At 47.8% G+C, this 24,106-nt stretch overlaps 1 protein-coding gene across 1 annotated transcript in view; it reads right to left on the bottom strand.

The window, feature by feature from the left end:
• Window positions 1-24,106, bottom strand: part of MAMLD1 (mastermind like domain containing 1) — a 115,453-nt gene that overhangs the window by 28,961 nt on the left and 62,386 nt on the right. The window contains exons 3-4 of the mRNA XM_058658972.1: window positions 7,470-9,215; window positions 5,326-5,448 (exon numbers count right to left, since the gene is read on the bottom strand). Coding sequence (XP_058514955.1) covers window positions 5,326-5,448; window positions 7,470-9,215 — 1,869 coding nt within the window. The remainder of the gene's footprint in view (window positions 1-5,325; window positions 5,449-7,469; window positions 9,216-24,106) is intronic.

The following is a 24,106-nucleotide window of genomic DNA, read 5'->3' as shown; positions in this document are numbered from 1 at the left end:
CAGGTGTTGACGCCACAGCTGAACGGAGCAGCTCTTCTGTGACCTTGTGTATGCCGGAGACACTGTTTCTGTTTTGTTAACTTTTCCCTTGGGGGCAAAGCATTTTCCTTTCAAGATCATTGGGTTGCAAAACTGAACTGGCAGTCTGTGTGTTCTATGTTTGGGGTTTGGATATATTCTTAAGGAGATACCATTTAAAGCAGCAGGCTAGAATGATTTATTTCTGTTCTATATTCTCTGAAAACTGAGATGCATCTCCCTTCCTTGCCCTCCAGTGACAAATAAGTAGGTTGCTTTAATTAACCTAGTATAAAATATTGTATGCACTTCATTTTTAGCAGGTCTTATTTTGGGCATCTCCACTTCAACAAGCTTCCTTGTTTCTCTTCACATATGCTACGGCAAAGCACAACAGAACACAACATTGACAGCAGGTTTCCGAAAGTGGTTGTTGCTCTGGTTTGCTGAAAGCCAGTTGCTAAGCAACGAACAAATCACATCGATTGATCTCTGTTACTGAGTCATCTGTTGTGAAAGGCTTCATGTACCTCTGTAAGTCTCAGTGCTGGCTGCATGAATGACAGCTTACTCTGGGGGCACTGTGTGAAGTTGTGTGCATTGCAACGCATTACCTCGCTCATTCTCTAACACAGCTGACAGGAGAAAAAATAAAATCAGCATTTAAAAGGTTAGCATTTGAAAAGTAGCTCATTTTAAATTTCCGCCTTCTGAAAAAGGAGCATAGCAGCCCATGATGCCGCACTCCTTGGAAATTCAGAGTGCTGAAAACCCAAGTGTTTTCAAGTCTGAGAGCTTGGTCCCCAAGGCTTCCAGGTACCAAGTGTGCCTGGTCACAGGTCCTCCTGGAGCAGCCCCTCCCCCAAAGAGCTCCAAAATGAAAACAATGCTTCGCTCCCCAGTTTAGAAAAAAAAAAAAAAAGGGACAACTGGGTCCCTCTGCGGAATCTGTCTAAAAGCAAAGTGAGATGGCTTATCCAGAGAAATGGTCCCGTGTCCAGCGGGGAGGATGCATGCCAGAAAAGCCCTGGGCTGTGACCCACTGGCTCTTGCTGGTGTCCCATCCACCAGCTGGCAAGCTGTCAGGTGACTGGTGGGGAGCCGAGCGCCTTGCCAGAAGGCTGCACTGCTGTATTTCAGTAAACTCCAGCTTTTCAATGACATGTGTGATGCTTCTCAGAAGTAGTAAGACAAAAAAATGTAAAGACATTTCTCTGGGAATATGGCTGGCACTGCTGCCCTCCCCTGTGTCCAATCCTGACCCTCACAAGGAGAGAAGAATTTGCAAGTCCAAAGTGGCAGCTCTTTCCTTGACAACATGTAGCACATCGGATTTTTCTTGGGGTGCAGGGGTACAGTGGGGAGGAGAGTCAAGATCAAAAATCACTTTCTGAGAATAGAGAAAGCTCATTTGCCATCTCTCTGGATCATCAACTGGACATTGAAAAATGGAGCCAGTGTCAATTTGACCACGCAGGGACTTCTCTCGGCCTCACTAACATGGTTTGATCATTTTTGTTCCCAAGGGGAGCCTGTGGTTCAAACATAAGGAATTTCATTTGCATTTGGCAATTGAGAGGGCAATAGTAAAGGGTTGTATTCTACCAAGCAAGCTAGACTAACCTTGCAAGTTCAAACCAAAAGGAATTTGTCAAGCTTCCTTTTGGAGGCTCCAGGGTTAGAGTGAGTGTCAGAGAAGAGAGTAAGGGAAAAAAAGAGCCAGGAGGCCCTTCCCCTGGAGGGGTGCTTGTCACACTATGGTACCTATGCCCTTCCTAAATGAAAGTAGATATGGAATGCCAAGCCCCCAGTGCTATGGCCAAACCAGACCAGTGCTCCTGGTGGCCTTCATGCTAAACACATTGCCCAGTCTGTCCGTCACTCTGTCACTCATGCACACATTGTCTATCCTAGTCACTGTCATTGTCTATCAGTGGGAGGCCGCACACCTGAATCTTGAAATGGTGGTGGCTCCCAGCCTGCTATAACACTGTGTTCAGAACCAAGCTGGCTGCACGTGGGACCTGGCCACTCCTAACTTCTTCTGCTCACCTAATGTCCTGGCGTCACCTTCGTTAGTCAGCACTCACATGACTCCTTGTACCTAAGCCATCTGGACTTGGAGGGAAGAGAAGCCATCACTGGTCCATCGCAAGTAGCCAAGAGTACTTTTGGCACCTGTGGCCTGGCTCAGCTATTCTCACCTCTTTTGAGATCACACACCGCTTTGGCCACCTGGCAGATGTCCTCCCTGACACCACTGCCATGAGCACCACACACCACTTGAGTAGCCTCTTGCTCTTTCTCTCTGGATCTGCTGCACTTTCCCGGGAGTCAAAGAAGAATCACCATGCAATCAAAACTGATTCTATTAGGTTATTGTTATTGCAAGTTTTTAGACTTTTCATGAATTAACATCAACAGGCTATAATTGTGTGCCAAATGTGCTTACTTCAGTTCTTTAATTATTTCAGAACCCTCGCGGGACATGCGTACTAGCATCTTTACTTTACAGATTTGGAGGACTAAGGTTTGGAGAGGATAAAAGAGTGGCAGACCCAGGCTTTGGATCACTTGGATCTCTGAACTTGGGCTTGAGCCCAGTTTTAGGGTTTGCCTTTGACAAGGCCCCAGCATCCCTGTCCTGTGACATCTCCCTTCAGGCCCTGATGCTGGGAAGACTGTACTTCAGAGGGCACAAGTTGCTAAGGAGGAGAAAGGAGCACAGGGGAGGTGGACAGGAGGCTTTCCCCAGACCCATCGGATGGTGCTTCCTGGAATTCTCTGGGAAGGGAAGATGGCAGACTCACTGCCTAAGCTAAGGAGGTGGGTGACTTTGTGTTGAAGGTATGAACTACAGTATTTCCAATAGCTTAGTGCAGCCTTTTGACAAGGCAAGATGGAGTCTCCTTTCTCTCATCTCTCAAAATTTGTCAAAACAACATCATGTGCCTCTTGGTCTATTTCTCTGCAGCTGCCCCTTTCCCGGTCCTGTGCTCATTGCCTGCCTCACGGATCAGATTACAGGCATTTTTGTTCCAGTTCCAACTGGCCAGCATCCATGTCCTTGCTCTGAGCGGGGCTCCAAGGCATGCGCAGTGAGCACACCAGGATAGCGGTGGGATGTGCTGCATCTTGTGAGCCCCACTTTTCCACAGCACACCTCTCATCTCTAGTAAATGCTAGTTTCATTCTACAGTGGCTGGTGGTGCAATTGAGGTAAGCCCTGATCCTACTGGGGTAGTCCCTGTGTGGTCTTCAGGCTAAGAAGGAGCATTAGATCTGTGGCAACAAAATGCATTTTGTCTCACTTCCATCAAAAATAGGGTATGTCAGCAGCCTAGGTGCGGAATTTGGTGAGACAGTTTGTAGTCATTAAAATCTAATACACCAAAAAGAGATAAAGATCCCATCCTTTAATAACCTCAAATCCCCTTGAACTTATTTGTAATTTCGAGGTCAAGAAGCTCTGACAGCTTATTTGTATAAATGGCTTGCCAAATTTTAGTGGGGGGTAAAGTTTGACCTGGACTTTGAGAAATATTCACATTTAGCTGGAAAAATAACAGAATACTGCCCCAGATTCCACTGCAGCGTTGTGTGATATTTGGTATTTGAGCCAGATTAACTTTTTCAAGTCTCAAATGTTCTGATTTTGGAATTGCTCTGGCCGAGGGTGTGCAGATCCAGGGACACAAGCCCACACTAGGCTTGCATGCACACAGTGTGTGCCAGGCACTGTTCCGGACAATTTTAGCTTCTTGATAATTTCCTTTGTCCCCCAATGCTTTATGTGCTAGAGACTAGTCCTTCCTGGTTTTTGGATCAAAGCAGTTGGCCAACTTATTCATGGCACCAGCTCATTCAGTGTCCACAAGCAGAATTAACCCCTGGTTCTATCTGCCTCTGGAACCCTTGCCTAACCTACCATAGTGAACTGCTGCCCTGAAGCCTGCAGCATTTATCTTTTACCTTTAGAGGAGGCAAGTGTTCCAGTGAGATGTAACTATGAACACATCTGGGAAAGTGAAGCCCTGTGAGTTGAGAAATCCTGGTCTACAAACAGCCACAAGCTTGTGTAGACAGCTGCATCGGGCATTTCTGCTTACATAAGAGTTTGCATCTCATTTTACATTCAGAGATGATTCCTTTATCAAACTAAGATCCAGATTCCAGGGTTTCCATGGCAACCATAATCATTCACAGCCACTGCCATGTGACAGCCCACTTGTGTTGTCAGAGGCTCTGCTTGTGCCTCCGCAACCTTGGGGTGGCCACAGTAGGACCTCCTCTGGTATCAAAGACTCACATTTTCCATCTTGTTTTCTCACCCCAGGGCTGGGTTCTAGGGCCTTAAAGCTCACGTGGAAGGCCTATGAGCAGGAGCACGGGGCTGCCTGTGTGCCCAGCTGTGCGGCCTCCCCAGCTATGTAGAGAACAGAGTGCTAGGGAAATGGTGTTGCAAGAGCTGGCAATCCCAGTCTGCAAGGTGACTGTGGCCCTTCCCCTTTCACCAGCAAGCTGGGGGCTGTCTAGTAGGAGCCCACACAGAGCACAGCTTCACCCCTACCCCTAAACTCCTGTTGCTTTCGTGGCAGAAAAGGGGTGTGGTGAAAACACTGCTCATGCCCTGTCTTGACACAGCTCCTGGTTTCAATCAGACACATTCCTTAGGCCCCAGAAGACAGATCTAGGCTTCAGGATCAGCGGCTGCAGTCATCATGGGAGCGAACACTGTGTGCCAGGTCCTGTGTAAAACCCTTTAGATGTGTTTACACAGTTACGCCTCAATTTGTCCCCACTTGCATAGTGTAGACAAGGAAATGCAGACAGAGTTTAAGCAAGGAGAATGTTCTGGAGGCAGTACGCCATGCAGCAAAGTGTGAGCATGATCACTGGGTCCCTGTTCTGGCCCTGACATGCAATTCTGGTGACTTCTCTGTGCCTTTCTCTTTGACTTTAAAGGGAATGATAATGGCCTCTACTCCTGAGCAGGCTACTGTGAAAAGGCAGTTGAAGCGCTAAGTTCCCTGGGTTCATGCTAGCACTAGTGGGGAAGGCAGAGCTTGATGCCAGTGGTGGGGGTCCCGAAGGCCCTCATCGCGCTACTGGCCTTGCTGTTTCTCCTGAGCACTTTATCCAGCGCAGTCCCCTTCCTGCCCACCTACTCCGCCTACTAAGTAATTGGCTAGGTGTGATTTTCATAGCCCTTATCATCACCAATCGCCAAGAACACTCCCTCTGGTGCAGCACAGTGAGACTAGGCATGGCCCCAGGCAGAGACAGAACAACACAAAAAAAGCTCACGGTGCTAGGTGGTGACATGTCTCCAGGCTCAGGATCCTGCCTGTTAGTCAACGCGTCCCAGTGTTGAGGCTGCTGCTCCACCGAGCTCGCTGGAGAATTCCATGTAAACAGGTGGCAACAGCCCTACAATAAAATGAAACCACATTGATCTTGAACTTCAGACAGGGCACCACATCCCCTGGTGGCCAGCCCTATCTGGCTTGCTTTGTTTGTCTCCATGCCACTCACCCCAGCATGACAACACATCCCCGTCCTTGCCTGACACGACCACCTGGAGCTGTTTGCTGTCCACATCCATCAAATGACCAATCCCCCAGTGTCAAGCCTGCTGTCTGCTAAGCTTCCCTGACACCTGGATGGAAGAGACAAGTCTTCTGTCCCCTGGGGATTGCCATGGTCATGCTCTTGTAGGGCTCTGGAAGAAGAGCTCGGCAAAGACAGGTGCTTCCCTTGGGGACCAGGTGCTGGGCCAAGCGCTTCACTTGACCACACAGCAGGACAAAGAAAGGCACAGCATCCAGAAGTGAAAGGCCAGAGGATGGTGAGGGCAAAGCTCCTTGGAGGGGAGAGCCTGAGCCTGAGCCTGAAGCAGTTCTGAGTCACATAGGAGAGAGAAAGAAGGGAGACAACACCAGGCATAGGCAGTGGCAGGAATAAAGGTCAAGCCACACACAGAGGGCCATGAACGGCAAGCACTTCAAGGTTACAGACATGAAATGCAAGGCTGGGCTCAGCAGACACAGCATATGCAGGGTCGAGCTCATGAAGACTTCTGTGCTTGTCAGCAACGGTATTGGGTCACTGCCTCAGCAAGGCAAGTTACAGATTGCTGGGTGGCTGGTTGAGGGAAACCAGCTAAGGGCCAACTGGCTGAGTCCAAAGAATCAAGAGGCCTTGAACTTGGGCAAAGCTGAGAACAATGGAAAAGAGCTATGTAACTCCAGTATTCTGCGCAGGCAAATATGTGATACGGTGCCCATGGAGTTCTGCCTCCTTGTACCCACACCTTCAGGGACCCCCTCTTAGGCTGACATCTAGGGAACACAACACTGCAAAAGTGGCAGTATGTTGCTTAGTGTACTAGGCATGAAGCCTGTCATTTCTGATTTGCCCTCCCTTCACCCCAGCCATGCCTTGGTGGTATACCATCTCTTGCTGATTTGCATGGCACCAACTGATTCCTTCTGAAACGCTCCATGAGGAGACCACATGAGCAACATTGCATGAGGAACTGGCGCCTCCATCCAGCCACCTGAAAGGAACTGCCTCCTGCCAGCAGTCCTGTGGGTAGACTTGGCAATGACCGTGGAGTCTGCCAACCACTGCAGCCTTAAGAGAGATTCTGAGCCAGAAGAGCCAGCTGTGCTATGTGAGGACTCTGGACTCACAGAAGCTTTGAGATCACATACTCGGACTGAGGCTGCTTCAGGGGGGTGCATTTGTTATGCAGCTACAGGTAGCTAATCCAAGCAGGGGCCAGAACAGTGAACGGTGGGAGTGGTCCCAGACACTACTGAGATAATCGGCTGTGTCGAGTAATGAAAAGGCCACAGGGCACGAAGAAACAGAGTCAGAAGGCACACTGAGAAGAGTGTAAGGTCTGGAGTGAGACCTCCTGGTCTGAGGTCCCTGGTCGGCCTCTGGCTGACTGTGTGACTGGGCAAGTCATTGCAACTCTCAGAGCAGCACAGTCTGGGTGTGTCAGGTGGAGCTAACAGCAACAATCCGATGAGTACTCCTCTCTTTCCTTTGCGGAAAGGCAGTGCAGAGATGAGTGGCATGCTAAGTGGTTGTGTGCAAGTGCACATCTCTAGAAGATCTACTGTGCAGCCTTCTGCCAACAGGCACAAGATTTGAGTGCTTCTCTGTAATCTTCTTGTGTTCTCAGAAGCCTCTGCTAGTCCTGCTACTTGGTCCCACAATAGGATGAGAGTGCCATGCGCCTTGTAGTTGCCCCCCACCCCAATGGATCCCCTGGGAACAACTCATGGCTGCAGCTTTCTGCCCAGGACAATCTGATGACCTGAACAGGCAGAGTCAAGTGTAATCTCAGAGAGCAGCAGAACTGGATTTACCCTCCAAAACCACGTGTCAGCAGCATACACATGGGCTCTCATTCGAAACCCTGCATGAAGTTGTCTTACCTGTCTGGGCAGAGCAGGCGCAGGGTCTGAAGCCACTGGCCGCTGAAAGCGCCGCGTCTGCTGCATCACCTGTTGCAGCAGGAATGAAGACTGGTCAGGCTGTGACCGCGACTGCAGCTTTGGCTGCGGCAGTTGCTGCAGTTGCTGCTGAAAGGTGACAGTGCTGCTGGAGGAGGCAGAGGCAGGAGAGGCCTGTGCTTGTGTTGGCTGCTGCAGGTAGTGAAGCAGGGAAGGCTGCCTGCAGGTGGCTGGCATGGGTGGTATCTTCTGAGGGGCTGGCTCTGAGACAAAATGGGACAAGGGCTTGGTGTTGGCAAAAGTAAAAGGATCGGGGGCTCCTGGGCTGGCGTTGACCAACCCTTGCTGTACACCCATGCTCAGGGTTTTGGACGAGCTGCTGGTCATTGGCTTGAAAATGGGGTTGGCTGGCTGCTGTGCACTTGGCAGATGGCTGGTGGGCGTCAGGTTCTGTATCCGGGAGCACTGCAAGGTGAAGGACTGTTGAGGCAAGCCTGGGCTGGCCAGCTTCTCTGAGCGATAGGGTGGGGATGGCCCCAGGGTGCTGGTGGGCAGAGCAGACATGAGATGTCCCTGAGGGCTTTTGATGGTCGACCTCACCAGGTTGGCAAGAATGGAGCTCTGTGGGGTGAACTGCTGCTGCTGGTTGAGAGATGGGCTGGGGAGCTTCTCGGCTGTGTAGGGCATGGGACGCCCCAGGGTGGCACTGCTGCTGGGCACCATGCTGGAGAGTAAGGCATTGGGAGAGCCCTGCAGGCTGCTGCCTTGCAAGCTGTTGGGTGCCATGCAGGACACCGCGAGGCTCTGAGGGCTGAACGTACGCCGGGGTGGAGGTGGGGGTGGAGGTGGGGGCGGGGGTGGGTGTGGAGACGGCACAGGGCGATAAGGTGGGGAAAGGCCTGGGGGAGGCAGGCCTGACCATGTAGGCGGCAGCCCTTGGTGCTTGGTAGCAGATCCCTGCTTGCTGGCTGCTAGCGCCTTCAGCTGGTGGGCATGATGCCACTGGGGAGCCTGCAGGGGTGACAGAGTGACAGGGAGCATGGCCTGGACCTGGTTCTTGGTCTCTGCTGTCGAGGAACTGGGTGAGATCATGTGTTTACTGGTAGAAGGAATCGAATAGCTGAGATCTGTGGAGGAGAGTGGCATGGGTAGCGAGGTGCTAGGGACTTGGCTGCAGCTAGAAGCAAAGTCCTTGCTGGAACCTAGGCTCTCCAAGTGTGCCATGTGGTGGACTGTAGGCTTGGCAGTGGTACCCAGGTTGACCTGCAGATTCTGTAAGACAAGTGGCTCTTCTGGCTTGCTCCCCAGTATCTTCTCAAGGTCTAGCTCACTTGGAGAAGGTTCCTGAATTTTTGTTAGTTCCTCCAGCAGATCTTGCAATTCCTGGTCTACACCTGGCATACTGTTGGTTTTCTCATAGTTTGGAACAGTGTGCCCTTTCAGCGCCATCTCTGTAGTTGATGGCATGGTAAATGAGGCATCCAGAACGCTGCCATTCATGGGGTCATTGTCAAGTAGTAAAGATGGGCCAGCTACTCCCATGGCCACAGGACTAGGGTTCATTGATAATGGAGGCACCTGCAGCTCTGCACAGGAGGTGCTGGGATGGCCCACAGGAAGGGTGACATCCTCAAGACAGGGCCTCTTAATTTTATTAGGGTAACCTCCATCAGCCATGCCTGGAAACAGGAAGTGTTCTTCTTGCCTCCTCTTAATAGTTCCCTGTGACTGAAGAAGAAGAAGAGAGAAAGAGGAATTTTTATACAGTGAGTGAACAGGATATCTGCAAGATAAAACAGACCTCCTAGTTTAAAGACTTGTCAAAACCATAACATGGCTTATTTGGGAGAACCATAATGCTGTTTCTTTGCTGCATTTAAGCTATCTCATTTCATTTCTAGTAAGGCATCATGCTGTCTGTAGAGTAAATAGGACAGTTTGTCAAGTAAAAAGTGTTCTTCCCTTACTGAAACCAGAGTTCAACCCAACTACACAGACACCACTAAAAGCACTCTGCTGCCAAAGGCAATCATTTGAGCACAATCAATATTCTCCAATCCCATCTGTCTACAGATACCCCAGTTGTTGAAGAAGGAAATTCATAACATAGACATTGAGCATTTAGGCTGTCTCTCTCCCTTGGTTATATGCACCAAACTGCAGCACTAAAACAGAAGCAGAGTCTTTAGAGGAATGACGTTGCTCTGGGTGTATTCTCCTGGACAGCTGTCTGAGACATATTATTTAGGGAAACACATTTCACAACAGTCATTGTAGGTATCACAGATGTGGTTCTATTTAGATTTACACACACACACACACACACACACACACTACTTGTCTACATACAAAAATAACTTGGAAGAACATATACTGAACCATTTGGAGCAGTTGCCTTTTGGGGATGACTGGACATTAACTTTCTATCCTCTACATTTCTGTGTTTCTTGTTTTTTTTTTTTTTCTGATTTGTGTGTTATTTTTTTTCTTCATTAATTACATTGTATTATGTGACACAGTTACATAGGTACTTGGGTTCTACCCACCCCTCCCCAAACCCTCCCACCATGGTGGATTCCTCCACCTTGTTGCATGAACACAGCTCAAGTTCAGTTGAGATTCCCCCATTGCAAGTGTATACCAAACATAGAGTCCAGCATCTTATTGTCCAGTCAAGTTCAACGTCTTCTTAGGTATACCCTCTCTGGTCTGAAGACAGAGCCAGCAGAGTATCATCCCAGTCAATTGAAAGCTCCAACATACCATCAGCAAAAATTTACATCACTATGGAATTAATTGACATAGTAATGAGTAACCAACATGTTAAAAGTAAACGCGAGTTCCCAGCCACCTTTTCTTGTTTGTTTTTAAGAGAAGAGTTTGTAATGCCAAAAAAAAGTATAAAGTGATCTAAATAAGAAATTCTTCTCTACAGATGCATCCTCAGGTCGAGGAGATACCAAACAACAGGAAAAGGCCCAGATGTGGGATCTGCACCTTGGGAAGGCTGCCCATCGTTCATGAAAGCTCAACCATCAGGAACAAAGCATGCCAATAGCTATGTGAGTTTCCTACTCTCTCACAGCCTCATACAGATTCACTCATGGCTGTCAAGTTGATGATCGAGAGCTGCATGTCAGCAGGCTAAGGAGGAAAGAGCCTAGGGCACAGAAGGGTGTGTCACAATAACGAGAATGATCACAATAAGGAAAGGAGGACCTTGGCACTCCCCTGAATCCTGACATGCAAACAGAAGTAATTCTCCTGAAGTGCTTTTTGGCAGAGGGAACCTTTTTTGAGCTCTGGGAGTCTTATTAGGACACACACCACTGCTCCTGTGGTGTCTCTTCAGGTTTCACTCTTCTGATTTGATGAGCTTATAGCTCAATGACAATTCAAGGTATGCAAGGGGTCAGTTGCCAGCAGGACAGGGGTCAAAATGACTCCCGCACCCCAGGGAGCATCAAGGTAGACCCCCCCAATCCTGCCACCTAATCCATGTCTTAGTGTTTGCTTCACATCAGAATCACCTAGAAATATCCAGCCAGGTCCTCCCACCACAAATCAGTTGCCTTAGTCTCCATAAGGGGGAGACTGAGAATTCAGTAACTTACGCACATCTTCCTGGCTGCTTCTAACTAGACAGCCAGGTTGAAAAACCTTGGCCTACAGCACAAGTGGAAGCAGGCTGGTGGGGCGCCTTGGCCTAAGGCAGATGCAGCTACATCCTGGTCTTGCCACTTAACCTCTCTGAACCCAGCTTCTTCACTGATAAAATGAGTGGAATTGTAGCTCTTCTATGCTGCTACTCTGGCCATTAAGGCGAATGGGGCAGGCTGCGTGGCACCTGGTAGAGCTTCACTAACTGGTATCTGGTATCTGGTATCTCAAAAACAAATCTGGAAGGATCCTAGAAATCTAGTGCCCTCCTATTAATGACAGAGACCCTGGCACCCAGGTAGGAGGTAGGGCTTGCCCAGAGGTGCTCAGTCATGGGGTGATAAAGTCCAAACCAGGGGGCAGGCCCCTGCCATGACCACTCAGCTGTGTCCCAATGCACCGCCTTTTATCTATCCTGGTGAACTTGCGTATTTCTTGTCTTCTTTTTATATATGCCTCAGAATTTGAGCAAGGACACTTTGAGGGGCAGCTTTGCCACCTAATTTATCTGAGGCATGAGTAAGCCAGATCAAACAGGAATGGGATAGAGAGATAGAAGGGGCACAATACAAGCCTTTACTAGTCTTCTGTGCTCATTTCAATATCCAGGAGTTTGAAGGGACGCAGAAGACATGGTGGTCCTCCCCTCTACCCCAGTTGGCCTGGGAACAAGTCACTCAGTATTTGGCTCCAGCAGGCATTCAGTAAATAGTAACTGAATGACTCAATGGCCAAATGGACACAAGTGACTCAGCAAGCAGGTAGCTTAACCATCTATGCAATCAATTATAGAACAGCCCACAAATAAGTTCCTGGGTCCCAAACTGAAATTCGATATTCTCTGCTACAGTACCAAACAACACAAAGAAATGTCTTACAAATAAAACACTATTTCAACCAGGATTGACTGAGTGTGGGTTTTACATTAGGACATTAGGATTTTTTGCAGGCAACTTGGTTTGCCAATGCTTGGGTCTGGTTGTTGTTCATGATATCATCAACAGCAAGGCAGTTTCAGGACAGTGAGGGCTACCCAGAGACAGGTGAAAGGTAGGGTGAAGTGGGAGACAGGAGGGGAGGGCAGCAGCTATAGGTAGCAAGTCTTTGAACTTTGCTGGCAGTCTCTGTGGGCCTCTGACACTTGCACTGAATTGGTCTGTCATGACCTGGCTGAGCCTAAAGTGACAGAGGGTGGGAAATGCAGAGCATGACCGTTTGCCACTGCAGGTAACATTAAGGAACACTGGCAAATGATAGGCTGCTGCACCCTTCCTAAATGAGAGCTTGTCTGCAGGCACACACCAACCACATCCTTGCAAATGATGCTCCCTCAGTTCCAATTCTAGAAACTGACCAGCCGTCAACAAGAAAACACATCCTAGGATGCTACCTCAGGGGGTTCAGGGGATGGCCCATGGCTGGGGGAGCAGGTGGTCCTTTGCTAGGCCAGATGTGTTGCTAGGCAGCCACACTGGACATTTCGGAAGGATGCCTACCAAGCAAGGGCAAGTTCCCCTGTCTCCAGGCATGAGGTGGGCATGCCCATGGATGCCACTGCTTCAGCAGACCCACAGCCCTGAGCCTCTTCTTGCACCATCCTTTCTTGATGGCCTTCAACAAGCCACTACCTCGCAGCTCCATGCTTTGGATTTCTTTTTTTTAAACATTTTTTTTAAAGATTTATTTACTTTTATTACAAAGTCAGATATACAGAGAGGAGGAGAGACAGAGCAGAAGATCTTCCATCCGATGATTCACTCCCCAAGTGAGCCACAACAGCTGGTGCTGTGCAGATCCGAAGCCAGGAGCCAGGAACTTCTTCCAGGTCTCCCACACAGGTGCAGGATCCCAAGGCTTTGGGCCATCCTCAACTGCTTTCCCAGGCCACAAGCAGGGAGCTGGATGGGAGGTGGAGCCGCTGGGATTAGAACTGGCGCCCATATGGGATCCTGGCAAGCTCAAGGCGAGGACTTTAGCCACTAGGTCACACCACTGGGCCCCATGCTTTAGATTTCAAGAGAATTCATGAAAGTTTCCCCAAATACTTGACCTGATAGGTGAGAAGAGTAGCCAACACAAGGGAAGTTGACTGGGTCCCGCAGGAGTGCACCATGCTGCTCTGATAGCATGTGCTTTGCCTGTGCACTAGTGAGGCCTGCAGAACTGTCCCCCAGCTCATATTGCCCCTATTCAGAAGGGCTCGCTTCAGTGCTTCTGCACTAGCAGTCACATCATGTGTTATTCGTTTCAATTGCGAGAAGCTCTCTGCCCATTCTCCATGCTCAACATCATGCTGCCATGATCACTGGCTCACCTGGGCTGGTGAGTGCTACTGCTGAGGCTCTGCCTGTCCAAGCTGGGCATTTCTGGTGAAATCTCAGTACTTGCCTTGTAGAAGAGCAAGCTTATCACTCTGGAGTGATACTCCCTTTCAAGGCCCCTACCAAACTTTCAGATCATTCTAAACAAGATGGCCAGCTTCACAGCAGGCTCTTTCCACTTTACAATCTTGGGGACAGCAGTCCTGAGGCCTGGCTTCAGCTAGCTCCTACTTCAGGCCACATACTGCACTTGATCCTGTTCTCCCCAAGACAATGAAGGAAGAGTTAGGCATAGGCAGGGGTGTTCAGCTGTGTATCTCAGCCTTGTCCTTGACAGAAGACAGAAGGGGTTATGATTTGCTTTCAGTTCCATGGTCAGTTAAGAAGGCACACTAGAGCCTAGGTGTCATTACTCCAAGCAGAGCCCTCTCAGATCTTCAGGTGGTGACAGAGCAAGAGGGAATGAGAGATAGTGCCTTGGTGCCTTGTAGACTTGAATTATTTTCTCACCATGCAGAAAGGTCTGCAGAGTCCCATTTCATAACCAGGTAGACAAAGCTACCAATGTGATCCCCATGACCTTATAAACATTCATTAAAATGCATTCGAAGCATGTGATAGCTTCCCAACTTCCTAAATGAGAAGAAAACAAAGGCAGCCCTTCTGATAGTGGCCAAGTTCATCTTTCCTTTCCTGAAGCCAACATTATTGGATCCATGGCATGTGGCAACTCTTCCTTTTTGGCAATTTTAGTCCAGAATGGCAGAGAAGATCAGGATTTCTTAGAAGATGCATAGATTGCTGTAAGATAGGAGACAAAAAGCTAACTTATGTGTCTTTTCAAGGCTACTGTGAAAGTGTGATTTTGGACTCTTGACCTAAAGGCCTAACATGGACACTGACAAAGGCCAGAGGAAGGTAGGCAGAGCTCTAATTGGGAAAGAAAATAGGATGTCAAAGGTATCTAGGAAAGATTAATTGGGGAGCCTCATGTTCTGTCCAGAGGGCACTGGAGATAACTGTATAAAAGGTGGAAATAGCCTGTGGCTTCTCTTTTTTACCTTCCTCTTTCTCCCTCTTTTGCTCTGCCTATTTTGCTCTGACTACTTTGCTGGCCTACTTGGTTCACCTCTCTCTTACAAGTATATTCATATTTTATCAACAACTTCATTCAGTGCCATAGCATGTCTCCCTACAGGTTTCTGAGCACTTGACATTGGCCAACTAGCTTAGACTTCCAGTCTTCTGAAGACAAGGATGGCCCCAGTAGATTTTATCAGAAGAAAATGCTAATGAAGATCTGCTGTATGATGGAGGTAGAATCAGTATAGATAAGACAATGATGCATTAGGACTGGGCTTGCGGGGAAGAGAATGAGAGAATATGAGAGAGAGAGGGAGATAGAAAAAGAGCGAGCGAGAGAGAGGCAGACCAAATATATATATACAGATGGTCTCAGACGGATGTCCAAGTGACACTGTAGTGCCTATATTTGGGCATGTGTGTCACTGACATGTTTGTTTATCAGAAGAATGTCCCAACCAACTGAATCTGACCTTTCTGTAGAGCAAACAGAGTTTCAGCATTGCCAGAATCACAAGGCAGGAGGTTCTGGAGAATCCTGGGGTGATTAGAAAGAGCAGGGAACCTGAATGCTGATTGCCTTCAGGAGGAGTCAATGACATCTCAAGAACTGAGATCTTGTTCATGCATGACTTGGAGCAACAATCTTGACCTACCAAGAGAGAATTGGCTGGTTGCCCTGAAGTGCCCTGAATGAACACAGACTGCATGCTCAGCACTCTAAAGAGGTAGGGCCAGCTAAGGGAGAGCAAAGAGTCTGGAAGTGGGCATTGAAACATTGACTTTTCAGCCCTAGCACATCCATTTGATGTGCAACTGTGGCAAAGTCACTTCACTCTCTGGGTTTCGCTTTCTTCTTCTGTAAAATGGATACTTGGTTTCCCCTGTGTGCCTTACAGTTTCATTGAGAAGTTTCTTGTGCTGAGATGGAAGTGTATTTGAGGAGCAATGGCACCAGATTCTCAATCTGCCCACAGCTGCCTGTTACCACTCTGCTCATTCTCTGACAAATAAGGGTGGAGCAAGCCTGGGCCTGCCGGTGCTGACCTGACAGTCACCAGCAATGCCTTGGGGTTGGGTGCTGAAAAATGCACCTGATGCTTATAGTATTCCACCCTCAGCTCTCTCAGCTCAAAGGCTTTGTGGCTTCAATTGCAGTTATAGGGACAACAGCCTAAGTGGTTTGAGGATCTCAGATCAAGGCACAAATGAGCAAACCAAGATAAACAGTTTTCTAGAACTGCTTTCTCATTTTCTGTAGTGTAAACATTTAGGCTAGAAGGTTTGCCAAGCTCAAGGATTGCTGCAAACCTACAGATATATAATATGCATTGAATTAGCTGCTAATCAATACTGTGCCATCCCCAAAGGAGAATCAAAGTATTCTGTTGCAGAGGAAGCATTTGTTGAGTGCTAGCATTGTGCTCCTAGGCTGTCGGCATGGCTGGACCCTTAGAGACCGCATGATTCTCCCCACTTGTGTGAAGATTGTGCGGCCCAGAGCCAAGAAATTATGCACCTGTGGCCCTCTTTTCACAAGAAGAAACTTTGGGCCCATCTTTTCAAAACACATTTCCAGATTTTTCTGTAAGTGGGATAGAGATGACTACTTCGAGAAAAAGAGAAACGTTAGTTGATTTCAAACATCAGGTAGATTTGGAGTGGGTGACCTATGGGTGAAATAGCTCTTTGCAGGTGGGAGCACAGAGGTGCTAGTCCTTGAGTTACATTATGAACACCCTCAATTATCTCCATGGTATTTTACCAGGGGCTTGCTTGACCTCAGGACGAGTTGGGAGGGTGTGACAGGTGGGGGCACCACTCGTGTTGATCCTGTAAGTAGCAGGCCTGCAACTGGCTGGGTCAAGAAGGGCTGGTACAATTCTGGTAGAGTGAAATAGGCTGATCTGCAATTCTGTTAGAGTTGTACAGAGTCACTAGGCAACACGAAGGCTGCCAGCTCTCTCTCCACCTTGAGGGACATTTGATGAATCATTCTTGGAGATCTACCTAGAATGGGGCATTGGAGAATCAATCTTAGCTCTGCTAGACATCAGCCATATGAATCTAGACCCCAAACCCACCCTCCTGACATATTTTACCAGTCCCTTCAGGATCCAATTTGAAGTTGGCTTTCTATGGTCAAAATCCAGCAATTGAACCACAATGAAAAAGCCGGGGTGGGGGTGGAGGATGGCAACTGACTCAACGGAGAGTGGCAAACCAGACTTAGCCTTGCAATCTGCTCTGATGCCACTGAAGCAGGGTCCTGCAGGGGACATGGAATAGGGCACATGTGGTCAGCCTAGAAACTGTCCCCAAATCAAGGCCTTCTTTTTGTTCCTATTCAGGTAAGCTTGACATAATATGAAAACCACTTTTTAAAAGTGCCAATTAGTGTATTCAGTGTGTTGTGCACAAATCACTGTTATCCAGTCCCAGCACTTTCCTCACTGTAGATACTTCTTAACTAGTCACTCCATCGTTCTCCTCTACTCCCAGCTCCTGCCAACCACTAATCCATGCTCCATCCCTATGAATTTGCGAATTCTGGACCTTTCAGACAAATGGAATCATCCAATAGGTGGGCTTTTGTGTTTGGCTTCTTTCCTTGAGTACTATGTCTTCTTCTTTTTTTAAGGTTTATTTATTTGTTTGAAAGTCAGCGTTACAGAGAAAGAGAGAGATTGATTCCATCTGCTAGCTCACTCATCAGAAGGCTGTAACAGCTTCATCTATAACTCTCACATGAGTGGCAGCATACAAATACTTGAGATATCTTCTGCTGCTTTTCAAAGGCCATTAGAAAGGAGCATATGGGATGTTGGTATGACAAGTAGTGGCTTAATATGCTATGCCACATGCTGGTCCTTAGCATCATGTTTTTTAGATCTGTCTATAGTGCGCCATGTCTCAGTATTTCACTACTTTTATAACTAAATGTAATTCTCTTGTATGATTACACTACATTTTGTCTATTCATCATCTGAGGGACATTTGGGTTGTTTCTGCCTTTTTACATTTGTGAATTCTGTTGCTATGAACATTTATGTGCAAGTTTTGGTGGGACACCTATTGTTGGTTTTTGGGGGGTATATTCCAAGGTATAGAATGGCTGTATCATTGGTAATTCTGCCCAAACTTTTGAAGAACCACAAAGTTGCCCTCTATAACCCAGGATGTCTGTGAAGTTTCCCTCACTGGAGTGATATAGAATGGCAGCAGAGGTGGTGGGAAGAGCTGAGAGCTAAAACTGGTTTCTGGGCCAACACAGGGAAACCTCTGAGCTCTCTTTTGAAAAGTATCTTTCTGCTCCTGCCATCAGTTTGTAGTATTGAGCCACACCCTTGGCTAGGACCCTTGGCTAGGAGCAAAGGCAGATACAGGGAACACTTCTGTTTCAGATTGAACGAGGCCATCCACAGGCCCTTTTCTTCCATGTTATCAGAAAACCTAGAGGGCCATAAGGAAAGCATGTACAATTTTGGGAGCCAGAGGCCTGGCTTACATGGTTTCTCAAGGACAAAGGTTCTTTGCATTCTAAATCTGCCACCTGGGCAGGGCATGGAGAAAGTGTAATATCCTACAATGAGCCCATGGCTCATTTCTGTTTGAGCTAGAGATGGTATTGCATTTCCTTCCTTGATGAGAAGGGCCATCTAGCCTGGACTGCATTTACTTGGGGGCAAGAAACTATTTCCTGATTCCTCCTGTTCAGCTCATGTCTGGAACCTTGAAAGGGTGAGCTCTTCATCTATTACCCTATTTAATAGAAGCTTCTAGAGCCACCTGTGGGAAAAACATAGCAAGAGAGGTACAAGCTCATGGGTGGGCAGAGGTGGGTGTCTTGTGAGGCTGCTTCTGAATTTGTGTGTACACACAGGAGGTGGCTCCTGACAGCACAGCCTTTCCAGACATGTGGGGGAAAATTTTCAGTGTAAATTGAATAAGTATAGTAGCCTGAAGAGATTTATCTAGATTCTCAAGATATTAGACTTTTTCTAGGCTTTCATATCCAAGTCCTACAGTGAGCAGCCGCAGGATTTTGTGAGATTCCAGCTTCTGTCAGTAGACAATGTGCTTTTCTAATTCACTGTTCTTTGATTTTAACAGCAGTATTGGGGCGGAGGTGATAGATCTTTGCTTAGGATCCACGTTTTGCAAATGGGTACACTGAGGCAAAAGAGGCCAGGCGTCTTACAAAAGTTACATGACTAGTCAGTGGCATAACAGACCTTAGACACAGCACTCCAGAGTGAAGTCCAAGCATCAGAGACCCAGAATCCCTAGACATGTATGTTGGCACCAAGCAAGGGGTTATCCTGGGACACCAGGCAAATGGTAGCAATTTAAATCCTACACGCTTAGACTGAGAATAAAATTCTCTTGTTTATTCTCAGTCATGGGGTTTTTATTTGTCTGTAGGGACTGTTGTGTTTGCCCCAAGGCTTTCTCAGTCACACATTGGAGGTGAGTGCCAGAGAGCAGCAACCTCAGAAAAGGAGGTCCCTTGGTACAGCCTTTACTATGTGCAAACAAGTAACTTGGTTGCCAGGTATTTGCTAAATCCCATGGACTAACCCATTTGCTTGCAAAGCATGCCCTTAAGGGCCAGTGTGAACCGCTATGCATTTTGACTAACTAGCAGACACTCTTTGTATATTAAAGGCTTTGTAGGCAAAATGATACACTGATCAGACAAACATACTTCTAGATACTACATTCCAATAGTATAATTTATCAAAGGTGAGTGGTGAGGAGGCTGAATGGAGGCCTTGAATCCTTATAGTCCGTCTAAACTGTTTCAAATTGGTAGATGCCTTGGTCAAGTCATTTTTCCTTCTTTGTGCCTATTTTCTGGCCCATGAAATGCATATATTTTTTGAAAACAAGATTATAACAGCTTAGAAATGTAAAGGTAACCTAGTGCCCACCATGGTATAGATACCAAATAAATGTTATCTCTCTTTCCACTCTTGAAAATGCAGACATATTCTTGGTGGTCCCAAAATAGCCTTTAGCTTGGCTTACTCAGTGGCATCTGCTGTTCATGGCAGAGCTGCATTAATGCTTGGCTATGCTCCTGAACAGCTGTGCAAGGCTCACTGCTGTCAGCCAAATCCCAATAAAATACAGCAAGATATTGCCATTGAAAGGGAATCCTCAGTATATCTCTTCTTTATGAAGTAGAATATCCCCCATCCAAACTTATCCCAGTAGTGTGTTTGGAGGTATCATCCTGTGTTATAAAGAATCCTAATTCAATTTTGATCACAGACATGCTTATGTTCCATAGCCACAACACAGCAGGTTACATATTTGAGATAGTGACAGCTTAAAAACATGTATTTATATCAGTCTAGCTGTATAGTATCTGCAATTACATCACTGAAGGCATAATACAACTGGGTGTGTATATGTGAGAGAAGAAGAGAAGGGTGAGGGTGATGCTGTGGTGGGGCTAGTGGTGATGGTGGCAGTGGAGGTGATGGTGATGGAGGTGGTAGTGGTGATGATGGTAGAGGTAGCTGAAATGATATAAGTGAAAGTAGTGATGGTTGTGGTGGTCAGAGTGGAGAAAGTAGTGAAGGTGGAAGAGATGGTTGTGGTGATAAAGGTGTGGCTATGATGGTAATAATGGTGGCAAGAGTAATGACTGTGGTGGTAGCAGTGATTGTGGTGGTGATAGATATGGAGGTGATACTGTGGAGGTGATGGAGGTGACAGTGATGGTGATGTTGAAAGTGGGGTAGATGATGAGGGCCGTAGTGGTAGTAGTGTAGGTAAAAGAGATGGCGATGGTGGTGCTGGTGGTTGCTATGGCAATGATGCTGATACTGACAGAAGTGGTGATCAGGGGCTACAATATCACTACACATCTTCTTTTCATACCATTCTGTAAGAAAGTCTACTGACTAGGACACAGGTGGTAGACTCACGATATGTGTGTTATGAGCAAAGCCTCAAATCAGTCTGTGTGTTTAAAGTCAATCATAATTATCTCTTTAAAAAATCTGAGCAATTGGAGCTCAATGGTTAGGGAAGACACAAGATTTTGTGGGTGTGAACATGTTGGGAATAAATTGATTTTGTGTCAAATTAAGCTACAGGAAAGGGCAAGGCATGTCTAAGTTCCTTCGATGTCATGTGGCTAGAAAAAAAATGGGTTAACAGCAGTTTGCCACTGTACACAGAGCTGTTTGAAGACATATATTCAGAAAGCAGATGTTGGTGTTTGGAGACTGGCTTCCTGAAGGTATTTTATATAGGCCAAGTTCATTGTTCTAAAGGTTTGACTCCAGGGAGGAAGAGAGGCAAGAAAATGTTTAGCTTTTCTGACAGTTTCACACGGGCAGCTGTGACACGAGACAACTTCAGGGCCTGAAGCCTGCTCTAGAGAATGCGAGAGTAGCCTGGGCTTCCTTTGCTTTGGAAATGAAGGGTTCCCACACAGCGCAAGGCAGGGAGGCTGCTGGGGTGAGTGTAGGCAGTGGGTCAGAACCACCATGGCCATAAGAAAGAGAGGAGCGGTGAATCAGAGAGAAGCTGGCTTCTAGTGAGAGACACAGGAGCCAAACACTATAACCAGATTAGAGCGGGAGGACTGCTCTACAGGAAAGAGAGAGGGGTGGAGTAAGCCAGTGGCATGTTGGCTCTTGTGATGTGGCATTTCCGTGAGTTTCTAAATGCAAGAAGGAGCAGGCTGGGAGGTCCAGAGCCCAGCACATTGGGTAGAGGACAGCAAGTGACAAGGCCCTGGTGTGCACCACGGACAGGCAGGTGGCTGGTGAGCCAGGGACATGGCTGTGAACTCACACAGGACCTTGCAGCCTGTGCCAAGGGGTTGCAGAGTTTCCTGTTTGGGAGGAAGTGAAGCAAAGGAAGGACAGTCTTCTTTGTGAAAGTGCTCTCTGGGGCTGGGACTGTGGCATAGCAGGTGATGCCTGTGGCGCTGGCATCACATACAGGCTTTCTGATCCAGCTCCCTGCTTGTGGCTTGGGAAAGCAGTGGAGGATGACCCAACTCCTTGGACCCTGCACCTGCGTGGGAGACTTGGAAGAAACTCCTGGCTCCTGGCTTCAGATCAGCTTAGCTCTGGCCATTGTGGCCATTTGGGGAATGAAGCAGCGGATGGAAGTTCTCTTTGTGTCTCCCCCTCTCTCTCACTTTGTCTTCTGAAAAAAAATCTTAAAAAAATGTTTCTCTGGATGCTGATAGGAGGAGAAATGATTCCTAAGGAAAACAGAGTGGTAGCAGAAGCAAGAGCAAGGTTGGAATGTAAGGCTTCGGCACTGTGGCCAGTCAGCTTTGGCACAGACAAGGTAGCTGAACATGCAGGCAGCCATTGATGGTCAGTGAGTTCATCTCAGGTGGGTACTGAGGGGGCAGCCATCAAGAGGGGACAATGGCCTTGGAGAAGCAAATCAAATGCTGGTGGCTGCAGCAGGGCTGGCTGCCTTAGCAGAGCACATGGTCTCTGGTGCACTCTCACCCTGTGAATCGGACAATGTGGTAGTGGCTGGGTACGGCTGTGTGCTAATGCAACCTTATGTGTAAGAGCAGCCGGAGGGCTGCACTGAGCCCCCAGGCCCTAGTTTGCCAGCCCTGGACCTAGGGTGTGGTCTGAGCATGCTCCCTGAGGGAGATGAGTTATTTCCAACTTGCCCTCCGCACACTACCAGGGACCATGGAGGCCCATTGTTCACAGAACAGGGAGGCAGCAACTCTTTCAGAGCCAAGAAGCTTAGGGAGTTTCATCCTAGGGCACAGCCTTTGCATTCTTTTCTAGCATATTAGAATCTCTTCTTACAGTTCCCTCAAGGCTCATTCACTATATATTCTGGCCTTCTCCATCTTCCACTCCACTGCAGGAGTTTTGGCCAACCAGTACGATAGAGCTCTCCAAAGGCCAGGGGATGTTTCCTACTCATCTCTGTACCTCAAAGTGCTAGCTTGGTAACACAGATCATTTGGCAAGTGCAGTTTTGAATCAAACATCATAGGAAGTGGCAGTTGGCAAACTGGCCTGCTCTCTTCCCACGGCCAGGGTAAAATCTCCAGAGAAACACTTGTAAGGAACTCTTAGGAATTCACTAATTGGCCCAAGGACTTGGAACACACCCCTTTCCCTGCGGCTATGGGCCCCTGGCCTTCTCTTATCTAACAAAGGGGGTGGCCCACACAATTTTTGAGCTAGATAAACAGCAACCACTGCTTACTGACCATTTCCTACATGCCAGGTACTGGGCTGCAGCTACAGGGGTCCACAGGCAGCTAAACTCAGGGTCAGGATGGTGAGTGTTGTGCCGGATTTTGAAATCCCCAGAATATCAGCAAGTCTGAAGTCGGTGCTAAGGCATAAAGGTGGTTTATTTAGGTTAACCTAGGTCTCCCAGCCCAGCATGGCTGGAGGGAGAGGGGCAGCCGCAGCCAAGGCTGCTGTAGGATCTGCAGGGAGGACAAAAAGAAGCGTGAGCCAGAGAGAGAGTGCGAGCCCGAGCCCCCCAGTTCTTATACATTTTAGGCTATTAATTATACAGTCATGATTTAGCAGGCTTCTATTGGTGGATTTGAAGCAAGCAACTTTCTTTTTTTTTGTTATTTTTTTTAAATTGTTTTTTTATTCATTAATTACATTGTATTATGTGACACAGTTTCATAGGTACTTGGATTCTCCCCACCCCTCCCCAAACCCTCCCACCATGGTGGATTCCTCCACCTTGGAAGCAAGCAACTTTCAAAAAGTACAAATTGATGAGCTATAGTATAGGGCGGTGAATCTTATCAAACACCAGGTACCTCCTTCCTGAGGAGTGGTCTGCCTACATGACCTGCCAGGTGACCTGCCAGGTGTCCTGCCGGGTGTCATGTAGACTGTCAGGCCTGGAGTTCACACAGCCCCCAGCCAGCCATTAGGGCAGGAATTACAAAAGGCAGAAAACACCTAGGTTCTTCCTTAGTGAAGCTAGCTGCCTGCCTATTCTGGGGAGCAATGATTCCGGAAGCGGAATCTGAAAGGGGATGAGCCCACACAGCCCTGGAGGCTGACAAAGTCAAGTCTGTGGTACCTGAGGCGGGGAGGTGACGACAGCTCTAGTCACGCTTGGGACTTGGCTCCTGGGCTGTCCCTGGTTGAGCCCACTGGTGCATGGCCCATGGCCACCTTTCCCACTTGGCTTTCTAAGGGCTGGGGATCTGGTGAGAAGCAGGAAGAGAGAAAGGCAGGAAGAAGGGGAGGGGGATAGGAAAGGCAAGGGGGAAGGGATGATCTTGGCTTGGTATTCTGTATTCATTGCAGAAATTAAAATCTGTAGCCCAAACCTTAGAAAGGCATGGTTTTATTCTCGCCCCTTCTCCCAAAGTCTGGAATGCAACATCCCAAGGCCAGCTTAAGACACAAATATCTGAAGAGAAAAATAAAAGAAGAAAAAAAGCTATACTGAGTCCCCCAACTGGGGGTCCTCAGCTAAAGCAAGAGGCGTGTAGTTTGGGGAGTTCCAGGCCCAGAGCCCTAGAGCCTAGATCCTCTGGGTTACTAGCTTCCTAACAAGGAG

The sequence above is a fragment of the Ochotona princeps genome, chromosome X, assembly GCF_030435755.1.
Source record: "Ochotona princeps isolate mOchPri1 chromosome X, mOchPri1.hap1, whole genome shotgun sequence".
In the NCBI taxonomy this organism is placed as follows: Eukaryota; Metazoa; Chordata; class Mammalia; order Lagomorpha; family Ochotonidae; genus Ochotona; species Ochotona princeps.
The sequence above is the reverse complement of the archived record's forward strand: the minus strand, read 5'-3'. Positions and strand labels throughout refer to the sequence as shown.